The sequence below is a fragment of the Panthera pardus genome, unplaced genomic scaffold (assembly GCF_024362965.1).
Source record: "Panthera pardus isolate Hobbes unplaced genomic scaffold, ASM2436296v1 HiC_scaffold_20, whole genome shotgun sequence".
Taxonomy (NCBI): domain Eukaryota; kingdom Metazoa; phylum Chordata; class Mammalia; order Carnivora; family Felidae; genus Panthera; species Panthera pardus.
Window position 1 is genome coordinate 70,180,482 of NW_026526766.1, and position 20,198 is coordinate 70,200,679.

The 20,198-nt window shown below is 44.5% G+C and overlaps 1 protein-coding gene and 1 non-coding gene across 10 annotated transcripts in view; both read left to right on the forward strand.

Annotated features, from left to right (window-relative positions):
* The window catches only part of PALM2AKAP2 (PALM2 and AKAP2 fusion), a 443,632-nt gene that overhangs the window by 193,169 nt on the left and 230,265 nt on the right, over positions 1–20,198 (forward strand). For all 9 annotated transcript variants that reach the window (XM_053908169.1, XM_019454235.2, XM_019454232.2 and 6 more), the window contains exon 4: positions 1,344–1,474. In XM_053908169.1, coding sequence (XP_053764144.1) covers positions 1,344–1,474 — 131 coding nt within the window. The remainder of the gene's footprint in view (positions 1–1,343; positions 1,475–20,198) is intronic.
* LOC128778776 (U6 spliceosomal RNA) lies at positions 7,584–7,685 on the forward strand. The gene has a single exon (XR_008424488.1). It is a non-coding gene; the product is annotated as a U6 spliceosomal RNA (small nuclear RNA).

Here is a 20,198-nt window from a genome sequence, read left to right on the forward strand (position 1 = left end):
TCATTTCTGTAAATCCTATTTAATTGGCTCCAAGCTCTGCATAGCCTGGCTCTTAGCCATCAAAAGGGTTCCCTTTGTTTTACCTTGCTCAGCCTGCCTGACGAGGTCAAACCAGATTCTGATGGAAGTGATGCCTGAAGCCAAGGAACCCAGTGCTTATTCTATGCATAATCTATGTTGAGTGGCTTCAAAGCCATTATAGGACCCGGGAAAAACTGGTCACATGCCCTGCTTCTGGCAGACTTGGGGGTGCACCCTTTCAGGCCTCCATTCCCAGGACTGCTGACCTGCCCAGGGGATGCTTGGCCATGATGCCCGGGGTTCAGCCTCTGCACACATCCAATAGCCACCATCTGCCTTCGAGGGACCATGTAATAGAAACCCAAATCAAAAATCTTCTCCACACCTTCCTTGCCTTGCTCTTCATTTCAGGGAGTTTCCTCATGCCTTTCTTTTGAGCTGTTTCATTTCTCTTCTCAAAGCAGTAATCGCTCCCTCCTGAACTGTTGACCTGAGACTCAAAGCCTTTTTCTTTCACTCCACAATATATTAGTACACTGGTACAAGTGGGGTGCATTATTTTAATACCATTTGGAGACCACTGCTGGGTATGGTTGGGAATCATTAAAAAGCTTATTTCTTTTTTAAGTGTTTATTCATTTGGGGGAGGGGGAGGGGAGAGGGATAGAGAAAAAGAGAGGGAGAGAGAGAATCCCAAGCAGGCTCCCAGCTGTCAGTGCAAAGTGGGATCATGACCTGAGCAGAAATCAAGAGTTAGACGCTCAACCGACAGAGCCACCCAAGAGCCCCCATTAAAGAGTTTCTAAGAAGAGCCATAACATAAATTAACCTTTTTGAAAAAACACCCTAAGATGGACTTGATATTGGGTGATCTTAAGAAATTATATAATGGAATTGTAGTTGCACAGAAAAATGTCCTTATGTTTTAGAGATTAATACTGAAATACTTACGGGTGAAATGTCATGATGTTTGTTATTTCCTTTAAAACGCTTTGGTGATAAATATGGGAAAATACGGCAAACTGTCTCATTGTAAAGCTAGATGAGGTACAGTGGCATTCATTATTCAGTTTCCTCTGTTAGAAAAACATGTTTTCAAAAACTTTTTATAGTAGAAAATGTAGAAATAAATCCCTCTGGTGGCTCTCTAGGGGTTGGGCCCCAGGGGAGGGAAGTAGGGAGCCAAATTAGTGAGGAGGCAAAGGCAGCAATTCAGGTGAACACAGATGAGGGGCGGAGCTAAAACCGAGGCACCGCCCACACTGAGAAGGCTGTGGACTGAAAGGTACCATCTAGTCTGTTCTCTTCCCTCATTCCCACAGTCCAAAGTGCTTCGGGAAAAATGGCTGCTGCAGGGTATCCCCGCTGGAACTGCGGAAGAGGAGGAAGCCAGGAGGCGGCAGTCTGAAGAGGATGAATTCAGAGTCAAACAACTGGAAGATAACATTCAGAGGTAGGTGGTTCCCAGCCCAGGGCACCTCTCCACCCCCGCTCCCTGCACTGTGGTGTTACAGTGCAGTAACCACTACCCTCCTCTAGGGGGCCTTTCTCAGTGCCAGCCCCCTTTCCCAGAGCTTTGGAATTCTATTCCTAAACAGAATACATTTGTATCCTTTAAACTTTTCCAGATAACCCTGAGTTATTACTCTGGGTACTAATTATTGCGTGGGGAAACTATAGCAGGGGGTTTTGGAATGGAAAGGACAGAGTATAGAAGAGCTGAATGAGGGCACCCCTGTGCTCTAAAATTGCACTTTGTGTTGCCTGCTTGCTCTGCTCAGAGGGTGAGTTGGGTTCCTTTATGGTTGTCAACCAGGTTCTGAACATTTCCATCTGGGAGATAAGTGACCCTCCTGTGGCCAGTGGTTGGACCAAGAACATAGGTTTGCACTTGAAAACTGTAGTCACACCAGGTCCCAGGACACCTAGCCAGAGATATGAGACGGGGGTGGAAGGTGGTGATCAGAGATGCCTTGGAACCAAATCTCCCCCCCATCCCATCCCACCAAACCCTGGCTCAAATATCAACTTCAAGAGCTTCCTCTGTTTCTCCTGAGGTGCAAGCTCTTTTAGAACACAAAGGGTCAGAGCTACCTGGCTACCGGCCTTTATACCGAGGAGTGAATGAGGTCTGTGAGAGTACCTGGGGACTCCAGTAATGTCGCCGGGGAAAACAGACCGGCCGTAAGCCCTGAAGGCCTAGGTCCGTACTTTGCTTGGACCCTAATGTCCCTCAAAGAGGTCTGAGAGCAGCTTAACTAAATTTTGCTTGTGGGGAAACTAGCTAAGAAGAAGCTGTATGTGATGTGCGTGTGTGCATATACATAGACACACATATGTGGGTGGGTGAATATGTGTATATACACAAACAGTTTTTTTTAGAATACACAGAGTAAAGGCTAAACTATTACCAGCCATTTTAGTTAGATAGATCGATATATGTCGTTAGAAGAAGAAAATTTTAGTCCTGAAAATGTGGCATCAAGTTTGTGAGGACAAGTACCTCCAGAATGTACGAAAGGTCTTCTTGTTGGAAGCCCGGAAGGTGGACAGGGGAGGGCCAGGATGGAGTCACTCAGAATCCCAAGCCTCGGGGGTTTCTCTCCTCAGAAGTGGCTCAGCTGGCTGTGTCTTACACAACATGAGGAAGCCAAGGATTATTGAAACTATTGACAATATAATAGGTTGGGGAGGAAAAGGCCACTCGGAGAAATGGTGTAGGAAGTCTCAAAGTGGAGAGTCTACAGTGCTGTCAGCCAGAGGGACAGTGGATACAATGCAGGAGCATCTCTTCGCCGTCGCTCTGGTTATAAGTTCCATCATTTTCCTGCCCCTTTCTTACTGGTTTTACGTCACCACAACAGATAGGTCTGGCGCAAAGCAGACATTCCACAGCTATTCGGTGAATGAAGGTTTGGGACCGGGTACCCCACATATTGGGCAGAGAAAGCCTGGGAGATTAGTCTCCAGTCTAACTTGGCAAAATCCTAGGAGCCAAGTGGCTTGGACACAGTCTGTTCACTACCTCGGATATGAAGGGAGACAGTATACACACCGATGGGCGGAAAATTTTGCTTAAAATCATTTTTTTCAGAAGCCGTGTATCTTTTCTCAGAGTCTGACAGGGTCACTTCATCTTGTAGGTGTTACAGATGGAAGGTGAAAAGGATTTGGAAAATAGGACAAAATTAGGGATATGACCTTTTCTATTTTTCTTAAATGGCATTAGAAAATGTGGTCCTCCCACCAAATTGGCAGTTTCTCTTTGGCTTGCATATGTATTAGATCACTGTTTTGGCCTCATAAGTGGTAACTCTTACCTGTGGGATGAGCCACCAGGTGGAGGGAGAGTCTCAAATCGAGACTGAGTTTTGGCTAAATCGACCATCGGAGTGAAGTGTTAGAGTTAGGGGCTAGTATATTGTTTATGTGGGCATCACCATATTCAGAAAAATAAGGAAAATCTCTTTTTTTATCTTTTGAGTCACTAGAATAAAGAGCTCACTCAATGTATGCAGGCCGTCTCTTGGAGCTCCTTGAGGAGATAGATACCCAATCCGGAAGGAAAGAAATCATAGAAGCCTAAAAGGATGGAGGTGGGGTGCTTCGGCCTTGATTTGGCAGGTTATTTCCTTCTGCCGCTTTCATGGCTCTGCTGGGCATTGCATTTGCTGGGGAGTGAGCTGCATTCCCTGGAGCTGCTTTTCTGTAGGAGCAGGCCAGCCGATGGGCATCATTTCCTCCTCAGGGCCCCCGGAGGAAAGAGTGTCTTCCTACCCTGGAAGTCAGTTTCTGCTTCCCCTCATATGCCTTGCAACTTCTCTACTGGAATGGTTAGCGTCTTAAAGTTCTCCTCTCAAGGGAAGAAGGGAGCTGTCCTGCCTCTTCCCTTAAAGGACCCTCAGCCCGTTAAGCCACTTTCCTTAGTCAGGCATGGCTTAGTTGTCTCTCACAGTCCTAGCCATTTGAACAGCCCCGAAGGCTCATTGGAAGCACAAGCATCCTGCAGCTCTTACAGTCTAAGCGGACGGGGTATCCTGGCTCTGCTTGTTTTGGCTGAGCTCAGCCAAGTGACTCCAAGACATAGGTTGGACGAGTCTACGCTTGTCCCCCCTGCACTAATGAGCTAACCATGACTGCTTCCTTTTATGGCAATGGCAGAGGAGCAAGAGGGCGGAGCAGAAACAGCACTGCCCATAAGCCATTAGCCAAAGCAAGTCATGGCCACCCCAAAACCCAGGGGAGGAGATGGTCAACCTTCAGTGGGAGGAACTTCAGAGTTGTGTGGCAAAGGGCACAGATATAGGGGAGGGTGAAAACGGGGGGCTAATAGTTCACTCTAACAGCAGTGTGATTGTTCAATTGAAAACTGCAGGCATTAGAGAAAGTCCAGAAAGGTGAATCCATGAGGAACAAGATGAGCTAAAACAACTTGAGAATTCACAGGGACAGGGAGAAGAGAATGAGAGAAAATAGGAGTGGCTTCGAGATCAAATTTAGAATCTGATCTTTATAGAATAGGAATCCTGGAAATTGGCTACAGATCAAATGTAGCAGAACCACTAAATAGAGGGATTGTAAAAGAAACTTTCTCTGTTTGAGACAGATTATCACTCTTTAGGTCTTTAGATCTGGGTCTGCTTATCTAAGTCACTCCCGAACAGTAAGTTAGATTCTCCTAAAGAGATATGCAAACTGTCTTCAAATGACAAAGTATGTTAGTACAGTTGTGCCTTGAAGGTATTTCAGTCCCTGCTGGTGAACCAGGAGTCGTTTGAAGAACCTGAAGGAACAATAGAGAATAGTAATCAAAGAGCAGGGAGAATGCCTACAAGGAGAGATGAATGGAAATTTGTGTCATTTAGTTTGCAAAAAGAAAAGGTGATGCCAACCTAATTCAGAACTTCAGTGTGTGTAGGATTTAGGCCATGTCTTAATTCTGTATGTATGGGCCATTCTGAATTTGATAAAGACTTCAAATAAAGCATGAGAATTTGCACTTAAACCTGTCTCTTTCCTTAGATATCTTCAAGAAGAACATCACCATCTTTCCATTTGAGTCTAAAATTCTTTATAGTGCCAGTGATCATACAGCAAGCTCCAGGTTTACAGACATGTTTTTTCACCAAAGTGTTATTTGTAAATTGGTGGTTGTTTGGAGCTAAGAGTGTTGTCTGTCTTCCAAGACTGTAATATGTGGTGCTTAGATTTTGAGGGCAGCCCATAAGGAGGGAGGGAGAGATGAAGGAAGGAAGGAAGAAATGGTGGGAGGAAAGAAGGAAGGAAGGGAGGGAGGAAGGAAAGAAGGAAGGGAGGGAGGAAGGAACTAGACTCTTAAATCTTAGGTATTAGAATCACCTGGGAGGCTTTTTAAAAAATACAGATTCCCAGGCCTTATTCCAGGGAACTTGGATTCAGTGACCCAGCTGAGGAGCCCTGTTTTTTAAAGAGTGCTCCAGATAATCTGTGCAAATCACAGTTCAAGAAAGGTTGCTGTAGGGGCGCCTGGGTGGCTCAGTTGGTTGAGCGTCGGGCTTCAGCTCGGGTCCTGATTTCACAGTTCGTGAGTTCAAGCCCCACATGGGGCTTGCTGCTGTCAGTGCAGAGCCCACTTCAGATCCTATATCCCCGTCCCTCTGCCCCTCCCCTGCTTACACTCCCTCAAAAATAAATTAAAAAAAAAAAAAAGGAAAGAAAAGTTGCTGTAAAGGGAAAAAAGAACAGACCATAAATAAAATTGAATTAATTAAGAGCACTAAAGCACTACAGTGATTATGTGAAGGCAGTGGGAAAGGAAGAAGAGAGCTGGTCACTACAGTGGATAAACAGACGGCCATTCTTTTGTACAACTTCTCCCTGGCCAGTGTCAGGACAGCTCAGTCTATTGCTTGTTTTCTTCACTTGCTAGAAACCAGAGGTAAAATAGGCTAAATATGGTCAGAATTGTTGACAGCCAAATCTTTACAAAGATTTCTTTTTTTTTTTTAATTTTTTATTTCAAATGACACATCTTTTGTATGCTTTATTTCCTTTTTTTTTTGTTTGTTTTTTTTTAAAGTAAATATATTTTATTTTATTTTTTTTATTTTATTTTTATTTTTTAATTTTATTTATTTTTTTAATATATGAAATTTACTGTCAAATTGGTTTCCATACAACACCCAGTGCTCGTCCCAAAAGGTGCCCTCCTCAGTACCCATCACCCACCCTGCCCTCCCTCCCACCCCCCATCAACCCTCAGTTTGTTCTCAGTTTTTAACAGTCTCTTATGCTTTGGCTCTCTCCCACTCTAACCTTTTTTTTTTTTTTTTCCTTCCCCTCCCCCATGGGTTTCTGTTACGTTTCTCAGGATCCACATAAGAGTGAAACCATATGGTATCTGTCTTTCTCTGTATGGCTTATTTCACTTAGCATCACACTCTCCAGTTCCATCCACGTTGCTACAAAAGGCCATATTTCGTTCTTTCTCATTGCCCTGTAGTACTCCATTGTGTATATAAACCACCATTTCTTTATCCATTCATCAGTTGATGGACATGTAGGCTCTTTCCATAATTTGGCTATTGTTGAGAGTGCTGTTATAAACATTGGGGTACAAGTGCCCCTATGCATCAGTACTCCTGTATCCCTTGGATAAATTCCTAGCAGTGCTATTGCTGGGTCATAGGGTAGGTCTATTTTTAATTTTCTGAGGAACCTCCACACTGCTTTCCAGAGTGGCTGCACCAATTTGCATTCCCACCAACAGTGCAAGAGGGTTCCCGTTTCTCCACATCCTCGCCAGCATCTATAGTCTCCTGATTTGTTCATTTTGGCCACTCTGACTGGCGTGAGGTGATATCTGAGTGTGGTTTTGATTTGTATTTCCCTGATAAGGAGCGACGTTGAACATCTTTTCATGTGCCTGTTGGCCATCCGGATGTCTTCTTTAGAGAAGTGTCTATTCATGTTTTCTGCCCATTTCTTCACTGGGTTATTTGTTTTTCGGGTGTGGAGTTTGGTGAGCTCTTTATAGATTTTGGATACTAGCCCTTTGTCCGATATGTCATTTGCAAATATCTTTTCCCATTCCGTTGGTTGCCTTTTAGTTTTGTTGGTTGTTTCCTTTGCTGTGCAGAAGCTTTTTATCTTCATAAGGTCCCAGTAATTCACTTGCTTTTAATTCCCTTGCCTTTGGGGATGTGCCGAGTAAGAGATTGCTACGGCTGAGGTCAGAGAGGTCTTTTCCTGCTTTCTCCTCTAAGGTTTTGATGGTTTCCTGTCTCTATGCTTTATTTCCTATTGGGGTGCCATATTGAGAAAGCCCAAAGGATTGTTTCTGGCTTGGGCTCATTGTAAACCATTTTCTTTGCTGTCACTATATGTGATGGGTCCCTGGGGCCACACATGGGCCTCACATTGATACTCTTGGAGACTTCTGACAGTTAGATCCATATGGCACTTGCCTACTTCACGTCTGCTCCAGTCAACAAGTCCCGTTACTTGCCCTGTGATCTTCCCACTGAAGATGCTCTTTCTGATTTCATCAGGTTTTATTCACATGTTTGAAATGTAGTGTTCCAGTGCTTAGCAGCACATATACTAAAGTTGGAACGATACAGAGAAGATTAGCATAGCCCCTGCGTGAGGATGGTATGCAAATTCATGACGCTTTGAAAGTTAAGTGTTCTTAACTTTCTTTGATGAGTGAAAAATACGGGGAAATTTGTTCCCCCCACCTTGGAATTACCCCAGTGAGGATGAGGGACTTCAGGGACTAGTAAATGAAAATGGAACGAGCTCTTCTAAAGCTAGGGTATTAATGCTAGCTCTACTGTTAACTTGCTGTGTGAATCTGGGCAAGACTCACACTCTCTCTGGTCTCAGTTTCCTCATCTTTTCAGTGAAGGGTCTTTCGGGATCTTCTAGCTCTGGTATTCTGAGAGTCTTTAATTTGGGAAGTTGGCTAGAGATCCCTTTTCTGAAGAAATATACCTATGCAGAGAAATGCTGCTGTTGTAGAAGGAAGCGGTTTAGGAGACAGGCCAGAATTGGGGAAGGAGGTTAACTTCTCAGGAGACAAAGCCCCATGTGTGAATCAGTGACTCATCACAGATGACTAATTCATCTTATCAGCTGTCAGTTCTAAAATATGTCCCATCAAATATTGATTGAATAAACTATTGAAGTCCCGGTTGCTAACCTAGATAGGGGCATGGCAACTTTTAAAAAGAAAGTTCAAGACGCCTATGAACTGGCCCATTTCTGCTTCTGAATTAACATTCTTGGAGTGCTTCTGTTGGTCTCTGATGGATACCAGAATTTGCTTAATTTTCCCCATTCTTAAGAGGTTCAACGCAGAAGACTAGAGACATTAGGCATAAGCATGTGTGTGTTGTATGGTGGGATTTTGGCAACCAACAAGAAGACAGCCATCCACAAATAAATGTTCTAGAAAAGGCAACCACAGAAATGTTCATTGGAATCACAAAGGACACTTGCTTGGGATTCAATCTGTTCTTCATTCTGTCTATTTTTGACTCCATGATGCACTGCTCTCCAGCAGCAGAGCCTGGAGCCCTTACATGGGCAATTCCACATCTGTGCATCCCAGCCTGTGGCCCCGCCCCACAGCCACATCTGGCACTCAGCCCTGGTCTCCTTCCCATTCTCTTTGTTTCACCATAGTAATATCATAGATACTGTAAACCACACAGTGATGTAGTGGGGTCACTTTATCATCTATTGTTCCTTGCTCTCTTACTCTCTTCTGGGTCCCTAGCATTTTGGTTTTCACTGAATTCATCAATTTTCTTGTTTTTATCCTCATAACACTGCCACGAAGTAGTGGTAATGATGCCCATAATACAGTTGGGGGAACTGAGGCTTAGGAGGTAAAATAACTTGTTGCCCCCAATGACCCCAAGTGACCCAAGTGAAGAAGTAAGGGGTGCCTGGCTGGCTCAGCAGGTATAGCATGTGACTCTTGATCTTGGGTCCATGAGTTCAAGCCACACATTGGGTATAGAGATTACTTTTAAAAAAACTAAGTGAGTAAGTATTTCAACTGGCTCTAATGCCACCGCGCTTTCTCAAACATCTGAACAAAAGCTTAGTTTAAGTTCAAAATTTTGAGACGTGATATTCAGTGAAATCACACTGAAGTTCACCTCAGGATGCAGTGGGGGGGGGGGGCTCTTCCCTCCTCAGCCCCCACCAGCGTCTCCTCAGGAAGCAGAATAGCAAGTGTGCCATTGTGAGTGGGCCTCGTGGCTCGGAAGCCTGCCCCCCTCAGGTTCTGTCTGGAAGTACAGGCTCCACTTTAGGCTCGGTTCCTTTTTCTCTTTCTGAAGCCCTTTGCTCTTGAGTGCTCTTTCTTGACTGTATACAGCCCGAGTCTCTGCTGCAAACAGTATGTTGTTATATAAAAGGCTCCCAGCGCACTGATGAGGAACCTGGACCTTAGAGTCTGACTGACTGGATTTGAGCCCCAGTTCTGCATTTGCAAGTTGTTTGACCTTAGACACAGTGCTGCTGTCTGGACTTGAGTTTCCTCACCGGTACCCTGGGGATAGCAATGCCCATCTTGAAGGGTTGTTGTAATGTGTACAGATCATATGCTCTTGTGAAGTGGCAACTACAGTAGGTTGTCAGTAACTAAGAGTGATGCTTTTGTTGTTGTTTTCTCCTCCATCCTTCTGGAACAGGGTTTCTTAATAGCAGAACTACTGATGTTTGGGCTGGAGAGTTATTCTTGTCGGGGAGGCTGTCCTGTGTATTGCAGGATCTTTAGCAGAATCCCTGGCCTCTGCCCAGGAGATGCCAGTAGCATCATCCCACCCCCAATTTGACAATCAAAAACGTCTCCAAACATTGCTGAGTGTGTCCTCTGGGCCCAGCCGAGAACCACCCCTCCAAAGGCTGAAATTACAGGTGTTGATACTAAGATTATCCCCCCATCAAGTTGCTTCAGAACACAGAACCCTGAAAAGATTTATGTGGCAAAAAAGACAAGAGGTAATACATGCTGGCATGGATGTGGAGAAAAGGGAACCCTCGTGCATTGTTGGTGGGAATGCAAATGGGTGTAGCCACTGCAGAAAATAGTGTGGAGGTTACTCAGAAAATTAAAAATAGAACTACCCTATGATCCAGTGATTCCACTTCTGGGAATCTATCCGAAGGAAATGAAAACACTAACTCAAAAAGATAGCTGCACCCTCATGTTCATAGCAGCATTATTTACAGTAGCCAAAACATGGAAACAACCTAAGAGTCCATCCGTGGATGAATGGATAAAGACGATGTGATATACATATATGGAAGATTAGTCCACAATGGAATATTATTCAGCCATAAAAAACGAAGAAATCCTACCATTTGTGACAACACAGATAGACTTTGAAGACATTATGCTAAGAGAAATAAGTCAGAGAAAGACAAATATTGTATAATGTCATTTATGTGTGGAATCTTCAAACAAACAAAGAACAGACAAAACAGAAAAGCCCAAAACGTATTGGAAAAGAGATTAGAGTTGTGTTTACCAGAGGCAGAGGGTGGGAAGGAAGGGGAAATTGGAGGAAGGTGGTCCAAAGGTACCAACTTGCAGTTATAAGATAAATAAGTCCCAAGATGTAATGTATAGCACGATGACTGTAGCTGCCTCTGCTGTAGGATATATAGGGAAGTTTGTTAAGAGATCCTAAGAGTTCTCATCACAAGGAGAAATAGTTTTCCTTTTTTCTCCTTTCTTTTGATTGTATGAGATGATGGATGTTAGTTGAACCTATTGTGATATTCATTTCACAATATATGTAAATCAAACCATCATGCTGTATGTCATAAACTTACCCAACGACATATGTCAATTATCTCTCAGTAAAACTGGGGGAAAAAGATTTATGAAGATAGCATTAATGATTTTCAGTGCAGAATGACAGATGTTTCAGTTGCTTATAGGATAAGGCTTCTCGCAAGCAGTGAACCATGAAAGTCAGTTCTGAGTTAAAAAGAAATGATTGCCTTTTTGTGTGCGTGTGTGTCCAATGCTGCACTGATTTTGCAAAGGCAATGATTTTATGACAGCTCATAAAACCGTAGAATCTTAGAGTATACATAATTGAAGGGGAATCTGGATCAACCCCTGTCTGATACTTGAGTTTGCAATGAACCCAGTGAGTGGGAGTCAGTACATAGTCTCTCTCAAAGGCTAAAAGTGACAGGGAACTCACATCCTTGCAAGGTAATACCCAAGTCCACATTGGAACAGCTCTCACTATTACACAGGATCCTTCTTTGGGATGAAAGTTACGTTCCTTGCAATTTCCATTGGTTCTCTGGTCCCTGCCCTCTGGGGCCACATAGAAAAGTCCCTCTTCACAGACTCTGAGGTGTGAATGCTTATGGTTTGTGGTTAGCTCTGGAAGCTGGGACAGGTCGGGGGGAAACACTTCCCTGTTGTGCTCAGCATGTCAACACTGCCCACGTGTCTCGTAGAGGCCATAGTGGAAGAGCCTACTTCAAGAGCCTACTGTGAGATCCCAGGCATCTTGCCTTACTTGGGTTTTGTAGGCTCCATTATGATCGCCTCGTTACTGGTCAGGTAAATTCTGTTCAAGGGGTCCATAATAATGGAGATAGCAGGAGAATTTTGTCCATGCACTGAGACCATGTAAGAGCCACGTTTGGGGAATGCTTGTATTCCCCTTAAAACAATTGCTATAGTTGAAGAAATTGTGCAGAGCCAGCTTTTCTGATGGCTGGTCCCAGACTTTCTGGTCTCCCCTGATCCATCCTCTACAGAAAGTTCCCCCTCTGAAAATCATATTTTTCCGCCCCCTAGCCAGCAATATGGTCCCTTGTGACCTCTCTATATTCTTGATGAAACTAAAATATCAGGTGTCCTGTTGATATTTTCTTCCTTGCTTTTCCCTAATTGTGCATTGTGAAGGCAGTGCATGGTCTCTCAGATCCTTTTCAACGAGGACAGCCTACGATCTTACGACATGGAGTCCTGACGGTGGAGTCTGGCGGCTGTGGTCCCGTGGCCATGGGGATGCAGGCGGGCTCTGACCTGGGCAGGGAGCAGACACGTGTAGGCAGGCTGGCTTGACGCTCCATCGTCGGGGCCTAGAGCCAGGTCTGTGTCCTAGCCACAGCCCCACCTTGTATCCCCTTCTTCTCTGAGGCCCCAGAGAAGAGTTCAATGGGACCTGAGGCTGCTTGAGACTTGTCACTGCAAGTCCTGCCTCCACCGGCCTTTCCAGTTTCTCCTTCCCCTCACCTCCAAGCTCGAGACCTCCACTGAGCAAGTGGGAGACGAGGTGGGCAGGTCCATTGCCATTCTAGGACCCCAGTTCCCTAGCACACTCGTGCCAGGAAGCTAGAGGAAATGATCCCCTTCTTTCTCCCACCCTAAAATCAACTTCTGCCCATCAGGGATTCTTCAATTCTCTTACCCAAGGTGTACACGTCAGCAGTGGAAATTTCAGGCCGGCTGAGAGGGAAGAGGTGCACAGTCATAGGTGAGTTAGGCTGGGACCCGTTTATTAGGAGGGATTTGCCTACATCCTCGTGCCTGTCCCTTTCCCGAGAAACTGTTTTTAGCACACTTGGAGCACATGTGTGGTTACATTTGCAACATGAATGAGTCAGGTTTATTGTGCCCACAGATTCTTTCCTCTTTATTGAAGTATAGTTGAAGGCTCCTGTGGAGCCTCAGCTGGGAAGATGCAAATGGCTGGTTACTCAAGGGGCTGCGCTCTGTCATCACCTAGAGATTTCTTCACTCGCATGTCTAGGGCCTGAGCTGGAGTGACTCAAAGGCTGGGACTAATGTGCAAGGCCCCTCCACGTGGCCTGTCCACAGACTTGGCCTTCTCAGCACAAGGCAGCTGGGTTCTGACCGGGAGCTCCCCAAGGGAGAGTGTCCGGAGGGCAGGCATTACAAGGGACCCAGCTGGAAGCGGCAAGACTTCTTCTGTCCCGGCCACTCGGAAGCGTCATAGCATCACCTGTGCTGTATTTTGCTGGTTTCACCTCAGCTATGAAAGCCAGCTCACTCATAGAGAGGGGAATTAGACTCTTATCTCTTCATGGCAGTGGGCCACCACTTGGAAACACCACTGGGTGAACTCCAACCTGCTTTGCTCCCTCATCCTTTCGCAGAAGCAAGCTGTACGAGAATGTGCAGTGGCCCTGCCCTCTTCTTGGTCTCCACACACCTCTTTCTTGTCGGTCATCCAGGTATTCCCAGTCTCCATTCGTACATAATCGCAGGAAAAGCCAGACGAGATGTGAAGCTTTTAGAGGCAGCTGGGGAATCCAAAATTATACATGGGAATCATCAGTTACAAAATTGTAGGAAAGGTCTGATCATGGATGTTCAAAAAGGGTCTATAGGAGCATATAAGGGGAGGGGTACTGCACACTCAGATTAAGGAGTGCAGGGAAGACTCCCTGGAGAAGGTGATGTTTGAGGAGAAATGTTATGTGGCTGTTAGACCAGTGTTTTTCTCTTTTTTCATTCCGTTCCACTCCATCCCATCCCATCCCATTCCATTTTGTTGATTCTTAGCTAGGATGTAAATTCTGTGAGAGCAGAGGCTTTATTGGTTACCCCAATATTAGTTTTTTGAGGCTTCTGTAACAAATTATCACAAACCTAGTGGCTTAGGACACCAGAAATATATTTGCTCACAGCTCTAAAGGCCAGAAGTCCAAAATCAAGGTGTCTGCAGAGCTGTGCTCCCTCCAAAAGCTCCAGAGGAGGTCCTACCTTGCCGCTTTCAGCTTCTGGTGGCTCCAGGGATGCCTTGGCTTGTATCTGTGTCCCTTTGGTCCCTGCCTCTGTCTTCATATGGCCTCTCTTCTCCCTGTATTTTCTTCTCTTCTGTTTCTTATAAGGACACTTGTCATTGGACTTATGGTCCATCCAGATAATCTCAGGTGAACTCATCTCAAAACCCTTAAATTCATTGCATCTATAGTGACCCTTCTTTTCAAATAAGGTTACATTTGCAGGTTCCAGGGCTTAGGGTGTGGACATATCTTTCTGGAGGCCACCATTTAACACACCAAATCCACTGTATGTATCCCAAGTGCCTAGAATACTACCTGTTGCCTAGTAAGTTGCTTAATATATATTTTTCAGCTTAATAGATCTGCCTCGGCCTTAGATCATCCATGGGATTGTCATGAGATTCAAAGCCAACATGTCCATCTAGAGATGGTACAGAGATGTGGTTATGGACTTGAGCATCAGCATTACACTTGCTGGGTTCAAGTCCAGAGGCTCCACTTGCCTCCTGTGAAATCTTAGGCAAGTTCTTCTAGCTTCTCTCTACTTCGATTTCCTCTTCTATGAAAAGGAGCTAATAATAATGAGATGAGCTTTCTTGGGTAGTGGTGGTAATTAAGTTAATATATGCAGAGTGCTTAGAAGGACCTAGGACTTGGTACCCAATAGATTCTAGCTTTTATTACAAAAATAAAATAATGATGTGACAGTGTGCAATATGTTAATAATCCCAATTGTTTGATTTTACCTGATCCCCTCTCCACTTTCAGAAACAGCAGAGAGGGATGCCACCCCCCTAAGCTTAGCACGTTGTTTCAGACATATGAGTCCAGTGGTGACTTGGAAACACCAGACCTCGCTGCTGACAGGTCCAGCACAGTGGAGGGAAGTGGGGCTGAGAGCACAGCCCTGAAAGTGGAGTGGCTGCTCCCTGACAAGCGTGAGAAGTGGCTTCTGTCCCCAGGGCAGCTGCTGGTCTCTCAGGTTCCATCCTGCTCTGTGATCAGCTCATGTGTACCACCCTGAGGCCCTCAGCAGGAATTTTAGGGCTGCTCAGCCTGCCCAGGACCTGTCAGCTAAAGCAGAGGATGAAAAAGAACAACACCAAGGGCAGAAGAAGTAGGACAATGTGATAGATGGATTTGAGAAGAATCCAGATCAGTTGTGGGGCAGACCTGGTTGAATAGGGTGAGAGGCTGGAGTTATCTCAGCAGGTTATTATTATTTTTTTTAAAGGTACTTTGTGCTTTCCAGTTGCTTATTAAAAAAAAAAATCATGTAGGTTATCTGAGTGACGCCCTGCTCAGGTCCTTTGGAGACCTGCTTTGTTAGAGAAAAATGGCTAAACCCGATGCTGTTCAAAGTATAGTCCATGGACTGCTTCTGGTCAGGCAACTGTTCATTACCAGTCTATGAGAAGATAAGGACAGAAATTGCTGGTAAGGTGTTTGGACACTTTCATAGCAATTTGACATTGCCATGGCCACCAGGAAGGTGATGAGTGGACCTGTCTCACCAAACAGACCAGTTTGGGTGTTGTCACACTCCCTTGGTGAGTTGCATGTGTTGTGAGCCAGCTGCTAGCACCGGTGTGTGGTGGGTGGAGGTAAAACCCTAGTCCCTGACCACAGAGAGTCTGAGAAAGCTCCACTAGGACCCAGATGGCAGAGGGATGAAGATGTGGCCCAAATCACATTTTTTTTTTCCTACATGTTTAAATATGGCCATTGCCATCTTTGTGTATCATTTATCTTTAGATTCAGAAAAGAACTTGGAAAGTCCTTAGAATAGCTCCCTCCCCACACTTTCCAGCTTAAAGGTGAAGAACCTGAGGCCAGGACAGACCACAGGACTCTCAGAATGACCCAGTCAGTCAGTGATCTTCCTGGAACTAAACCCAGGTCCCCAGTGCTCTTTCAAAACTGCTGTTCTTTTCCAGTAGCTAATGCAAAAGCAAATTTCATTCCATAACAAGGAATCACAAGTTCCAAATTAATACCCCAGAATGATAGGGTTTTCTTGGGTGCAGCTGGTTTATGAACACAACACAGGTCTTCCATACAGGGTAATCTGCTGGTGCCATGGTCTTCTCTGTTAAAGCAAAGAACAGGAATCTAAGACACTGACATTTTGATATTAGCCCCACAGATGTCTTAGTTTGTGTTCTTGAGAAAATCAGTTAATATTCTGTCTGAATCTGCAAATAGGAGCAACAATAAAATTTGCTCTCCTTGGGAACATCTAAGAATTTTTGTCAGGCTATAAAAAGAGGCCCAGAGAGATGATTTGTCTGGGAAAGCAGAAGTAAAACTTGGCTCTCCATTCTGTAAGACTCTCCATGGCTTAAATAAATCATGTGGATCTGGGGGAGACCCTTGGCAATTGGCTTGTTCAGCCCTCTGCCTTCAGGTAGGACTATATTTACACCATTTCTGAGTGATGCACTTTTCACCTGTTTTTCAGGAAGGGAAGGGAGATTCTACAACTGAGTGGCTTTTCCTTTGGCGAGCACTGTCATGGCCATGATGGTATTAATAGGGAGGGAGTATGGCTTCCTCAAGGCACAGTCCCTACTGGTTGAGAGTCAGAAGGGACATTTTCATATGTCAAGGATGGTGGCACATAGGTTCTCAGCGTGTCCTTTATCTAGTGCAGCCAGATGCAGCTCTGATAAAGAACATGATTAAGATGTCCTCAGGCTTTTCTTCAGACGGTGTAATCACACCAGCTTTCAAATGTCCTGACTGGAATTTGCCCCAGCCAACTTTTGCTTCACTTAGTAATTAGCCTCGAGTTCTTCTTGCCACTCCTTAGATGTGAATCCCATGCCAATAACAGGCAATGTGGATTTTCCACAAGGTTTAAATATTCACCACTCAACCTTTTAGCACAGAGAACTGAGGTCAACCTGGCATCCTCCACAGGAGACAGAGCGGTGTGGGGACAACAGTAGACGTTCTCACTGGATTTGAATCTTCACTTCCCCACCTTTGATGGCCTCAGACTAGTTACTTAATATTTTTTATCTCAGTTTCCTCATCTGTAAAGTGGAGATATTCATACGTATACTTTGAGAATTTTGAGGATCAAATGAGTTAGCACATTTGAAAGGCTCAAAATAGAATCTAGCCACAGTGGTAGCTGACATTATCTGTCATGACCCAAAGCCTGTGTGTTTGCTTCAAACAAATGGAATGATTCTCAGACCGAGTTTTTTCACTGCCCATTTATTGGGGAGGGGGGGGGACTTAATTTGATTCCCAATTATGTTCCAAATCATACTCGTTTTGTTCAACATAAAAAGTAAGTATAAGTGCACAGTTGTGGTTTCTTCTTTTGTAAGGGGAATGGGAATGATTCCATATTTCCATTTTAGAGGTGACCTTTGTGCCACAGCCTGCTCACCTCTCACCAAAATTCCACTGTATTTGCTGCCAGCTCATTCAGGAAGATGGGGCGTGTGGAGGGGTCCACTTACTGTTTAGGAGAGATGTTCTTTAATCACTGGCATATGGGAATTTGCTTTAAAATAAATTATAGGTGATCACATTCACAAACCAAAAAGATTTGTGATTTGATCAGGTAAAATATAATTTACTTACCCATCTTATGAAATCTATTTGTGGTTGTCTCTGATCGCTCAAGAGAATTAATATGGACACATTGAAAAAAGAATTTAAACTAGAAGTCCACATAAGCAGTGGTGCCCTACTTCCTCTGCAACAATTATACCCTCCACACCTGCCCCAGGTCTTAGCAATATCAAGGTTAAGCTCCCGATATTCCAAGTAAAAGTACAACTTCACCCGTCCACACAAAGGCGCATACACACTCCTGTTCTTCAAGTTTTCTTTCCATACCATTTTAAAGATGAGGAAACACCTCTCAAAAGTCCTCTCTTTCTCAGCTACTTGAAGACACATTTTACAGAGTGCTAAATTCATGGTTCTGCTTTTATGTATGTTAGAAATATCTTTTGCCTGGACTAGTTTATGTTCACATTCATAGAACCGTTTAGTGTTTCCTTTATTAGGATGTACTCGACATTGCTTGTCGAATTATTGCACCTTTTAAAAGTCATTCGAGAGAATAAATTTTAGGAGTCTTGGTAAGAACAAGACAATACTGCGTTAAAGCACCTAGGGGTGTGTAGCTTACTTTGGAACAGCCATTTGGTTTTGTTGTTTTTATTTTTTTTTATTTTTTTTAAGTTTATTTATTTTGAGAGAGACAGAGTGCAAGCAGGGGAGGGGCAGAGAGAGAGGGAGAATCTCAAGCAGGCTCTGCACTGTTAGCGCACGAACTCACAAACCATGAGGTCATGACCTGTGCCAAAATCAAGAGTTGGATGCTTAACTGACTGAGCCACGCAGGTGCCCCAAAGCAGCCATTTGTTATAAAATATTCTTCTCCTCTTGTCTGAGGGAATAAGTTCCCTCGCACAAACTCCATTGACTCTGCACCTCTCCTGCCTTCACTGACTATCCTGTCTCTCTTCCCCTTCAGCCACATACTTCTTGGAGCAGCCATGCATGCTCAGCTTCTCCACCTCCTCACCTCCCACTCACTGTCCTACTGCATGTACTCTGACCCTGCACTTGCCAAATCACCAGGACCATCTAGTGGCCAAGTGTGATGAAGACTTTAATCCTCACCTCAGTTGACTGTTGAGCATCAGGTGAGACTTCTGAGTGCCCCTATTTCTTAAAACACCCTCCCTCCTTGGTTTACTTGCCATGATAATATCCTTGATTTTCTACTTCCTCTTTCTCTGTTGGTCCTCAAAATGTTGGAAATGTTGGTTCCTTGAGGTTCTTGTCTCTTTTTTTTTTAAGTTTACTTATTTATTTTGAGAGAGAGTGCAATCATGCATGAGAGGGGCAGAGGGAGAGAGAGAAATTATCCCAAGCAGGCTCCATGCTGTCAGCACAGAGCAGGACGAGGGGCTCAATCCCATGCACTGCGAGATTGTGACTTGAGCCAAGATCAAGAGTTGGATGCTTAACCAACTGAGCCACCCAGGCACCCCTTTCAGGTTCTTGTCTTGATGTTCTTCTTTCTCACATTCTCTCTGAGTGATAGCATCTTCTGAAATACGTTCGTTCATCCCACTTTTGTTTTTCTCCTGAGCTATCCATACAGCCATCCACCTCCTGGCCATATCCATTTGGATTTCTTCCAACACCTAAAATTCAACAAGTCAGAAATTGAACTGTTTACTTTCTCTAATTTGTTCCCTCTCTTTGGTTCTTAATTTCATTGAAAACCACCACCGTGCACCCAGTTATCCAAGTCTAAAAGCAGGGGCAGAATCCTTAATTCCTCTCTGCTTCTTAATTCCATTATCTCTTCAGTAATTTTATATCACAAACATTTCTCTTTAAGTTTATTTATTTATTTTGAGAGAGAGAGCGAGCACACATGTGCATGAGCAGTTGAGGGGCAGAGGGGGGGCGGGGAGAGAGAATCCCACACTATCAGGCCAAGGCCTACATTGGGCTCAAACTCATGAACAGTGAGATCATGACTTGAGCCGAAATCAAGAGTCAGACACTTAACCGACTGAGCCCCCCAGGCACCTCTATATTATAAATATTTTTAGAATCCTTCCACTCTTTTCTGTGCCCACCACTGTGACACTAGTCCAGGCCACCATTATCTTTCATGTGGATTGCTGCAAAACCCTCTCATCCAGTCTCTCTTCCTCTGGCATTGTGTCCTTTTAACCCAAACTCTACCCAGCCACCAGAAGTATTTTGCAGAAGTTATATCTCATGGTGTCACTCTCCAGTTTAAAAACCTTTACTCATTCCCCTTGGACTGTAAGATAAAGTCCAAACTCCTTAATATGGTTTAGAGGACCACTTGTGATATGGCCTCTGCCCACTTCTCCAGCCTTATCTCTCATAATTGCCTCCACTTCCTTCTATTGCTGACTGCCCCAGTACTCTCTGCAGTTCTTTGGAGGTACCAAGCTCTCTCTGGGTCAAGTTCTTTGTACATGCTGTCCCTTCTGCCTGGAACACTCTTTAACTCCTCCTGACTTGGCTAGCTCCTACGGATCCTTCAGGTCTCAGTTAAGACACCACTTTCCCTGAGCTTGGACACTGGTTCAGTGTCCCCCAGGGACACTTTTAGCCCATAACTTACTGTAGCAGAGCACACATGAAGTTGTGGGGTGTTTTGCTCTATTCTCCTCCAGCTTCAGCTTCCCGGAGGCAAAGAGAATGTAGTGTTCACTTTTGTATTCACAGACCCTGGCGCGCTGCTGGGAAAAAAGGGCTTTTGCTCATGTTTACTGGATGGAGGGAGAAAGGAAAGAAGGTAGCAGAGCGACATGCCCACAGTTGTTCTGAGTATCAGTGCTAGTAATACCTCTCTCTGCACACGCGTTTCC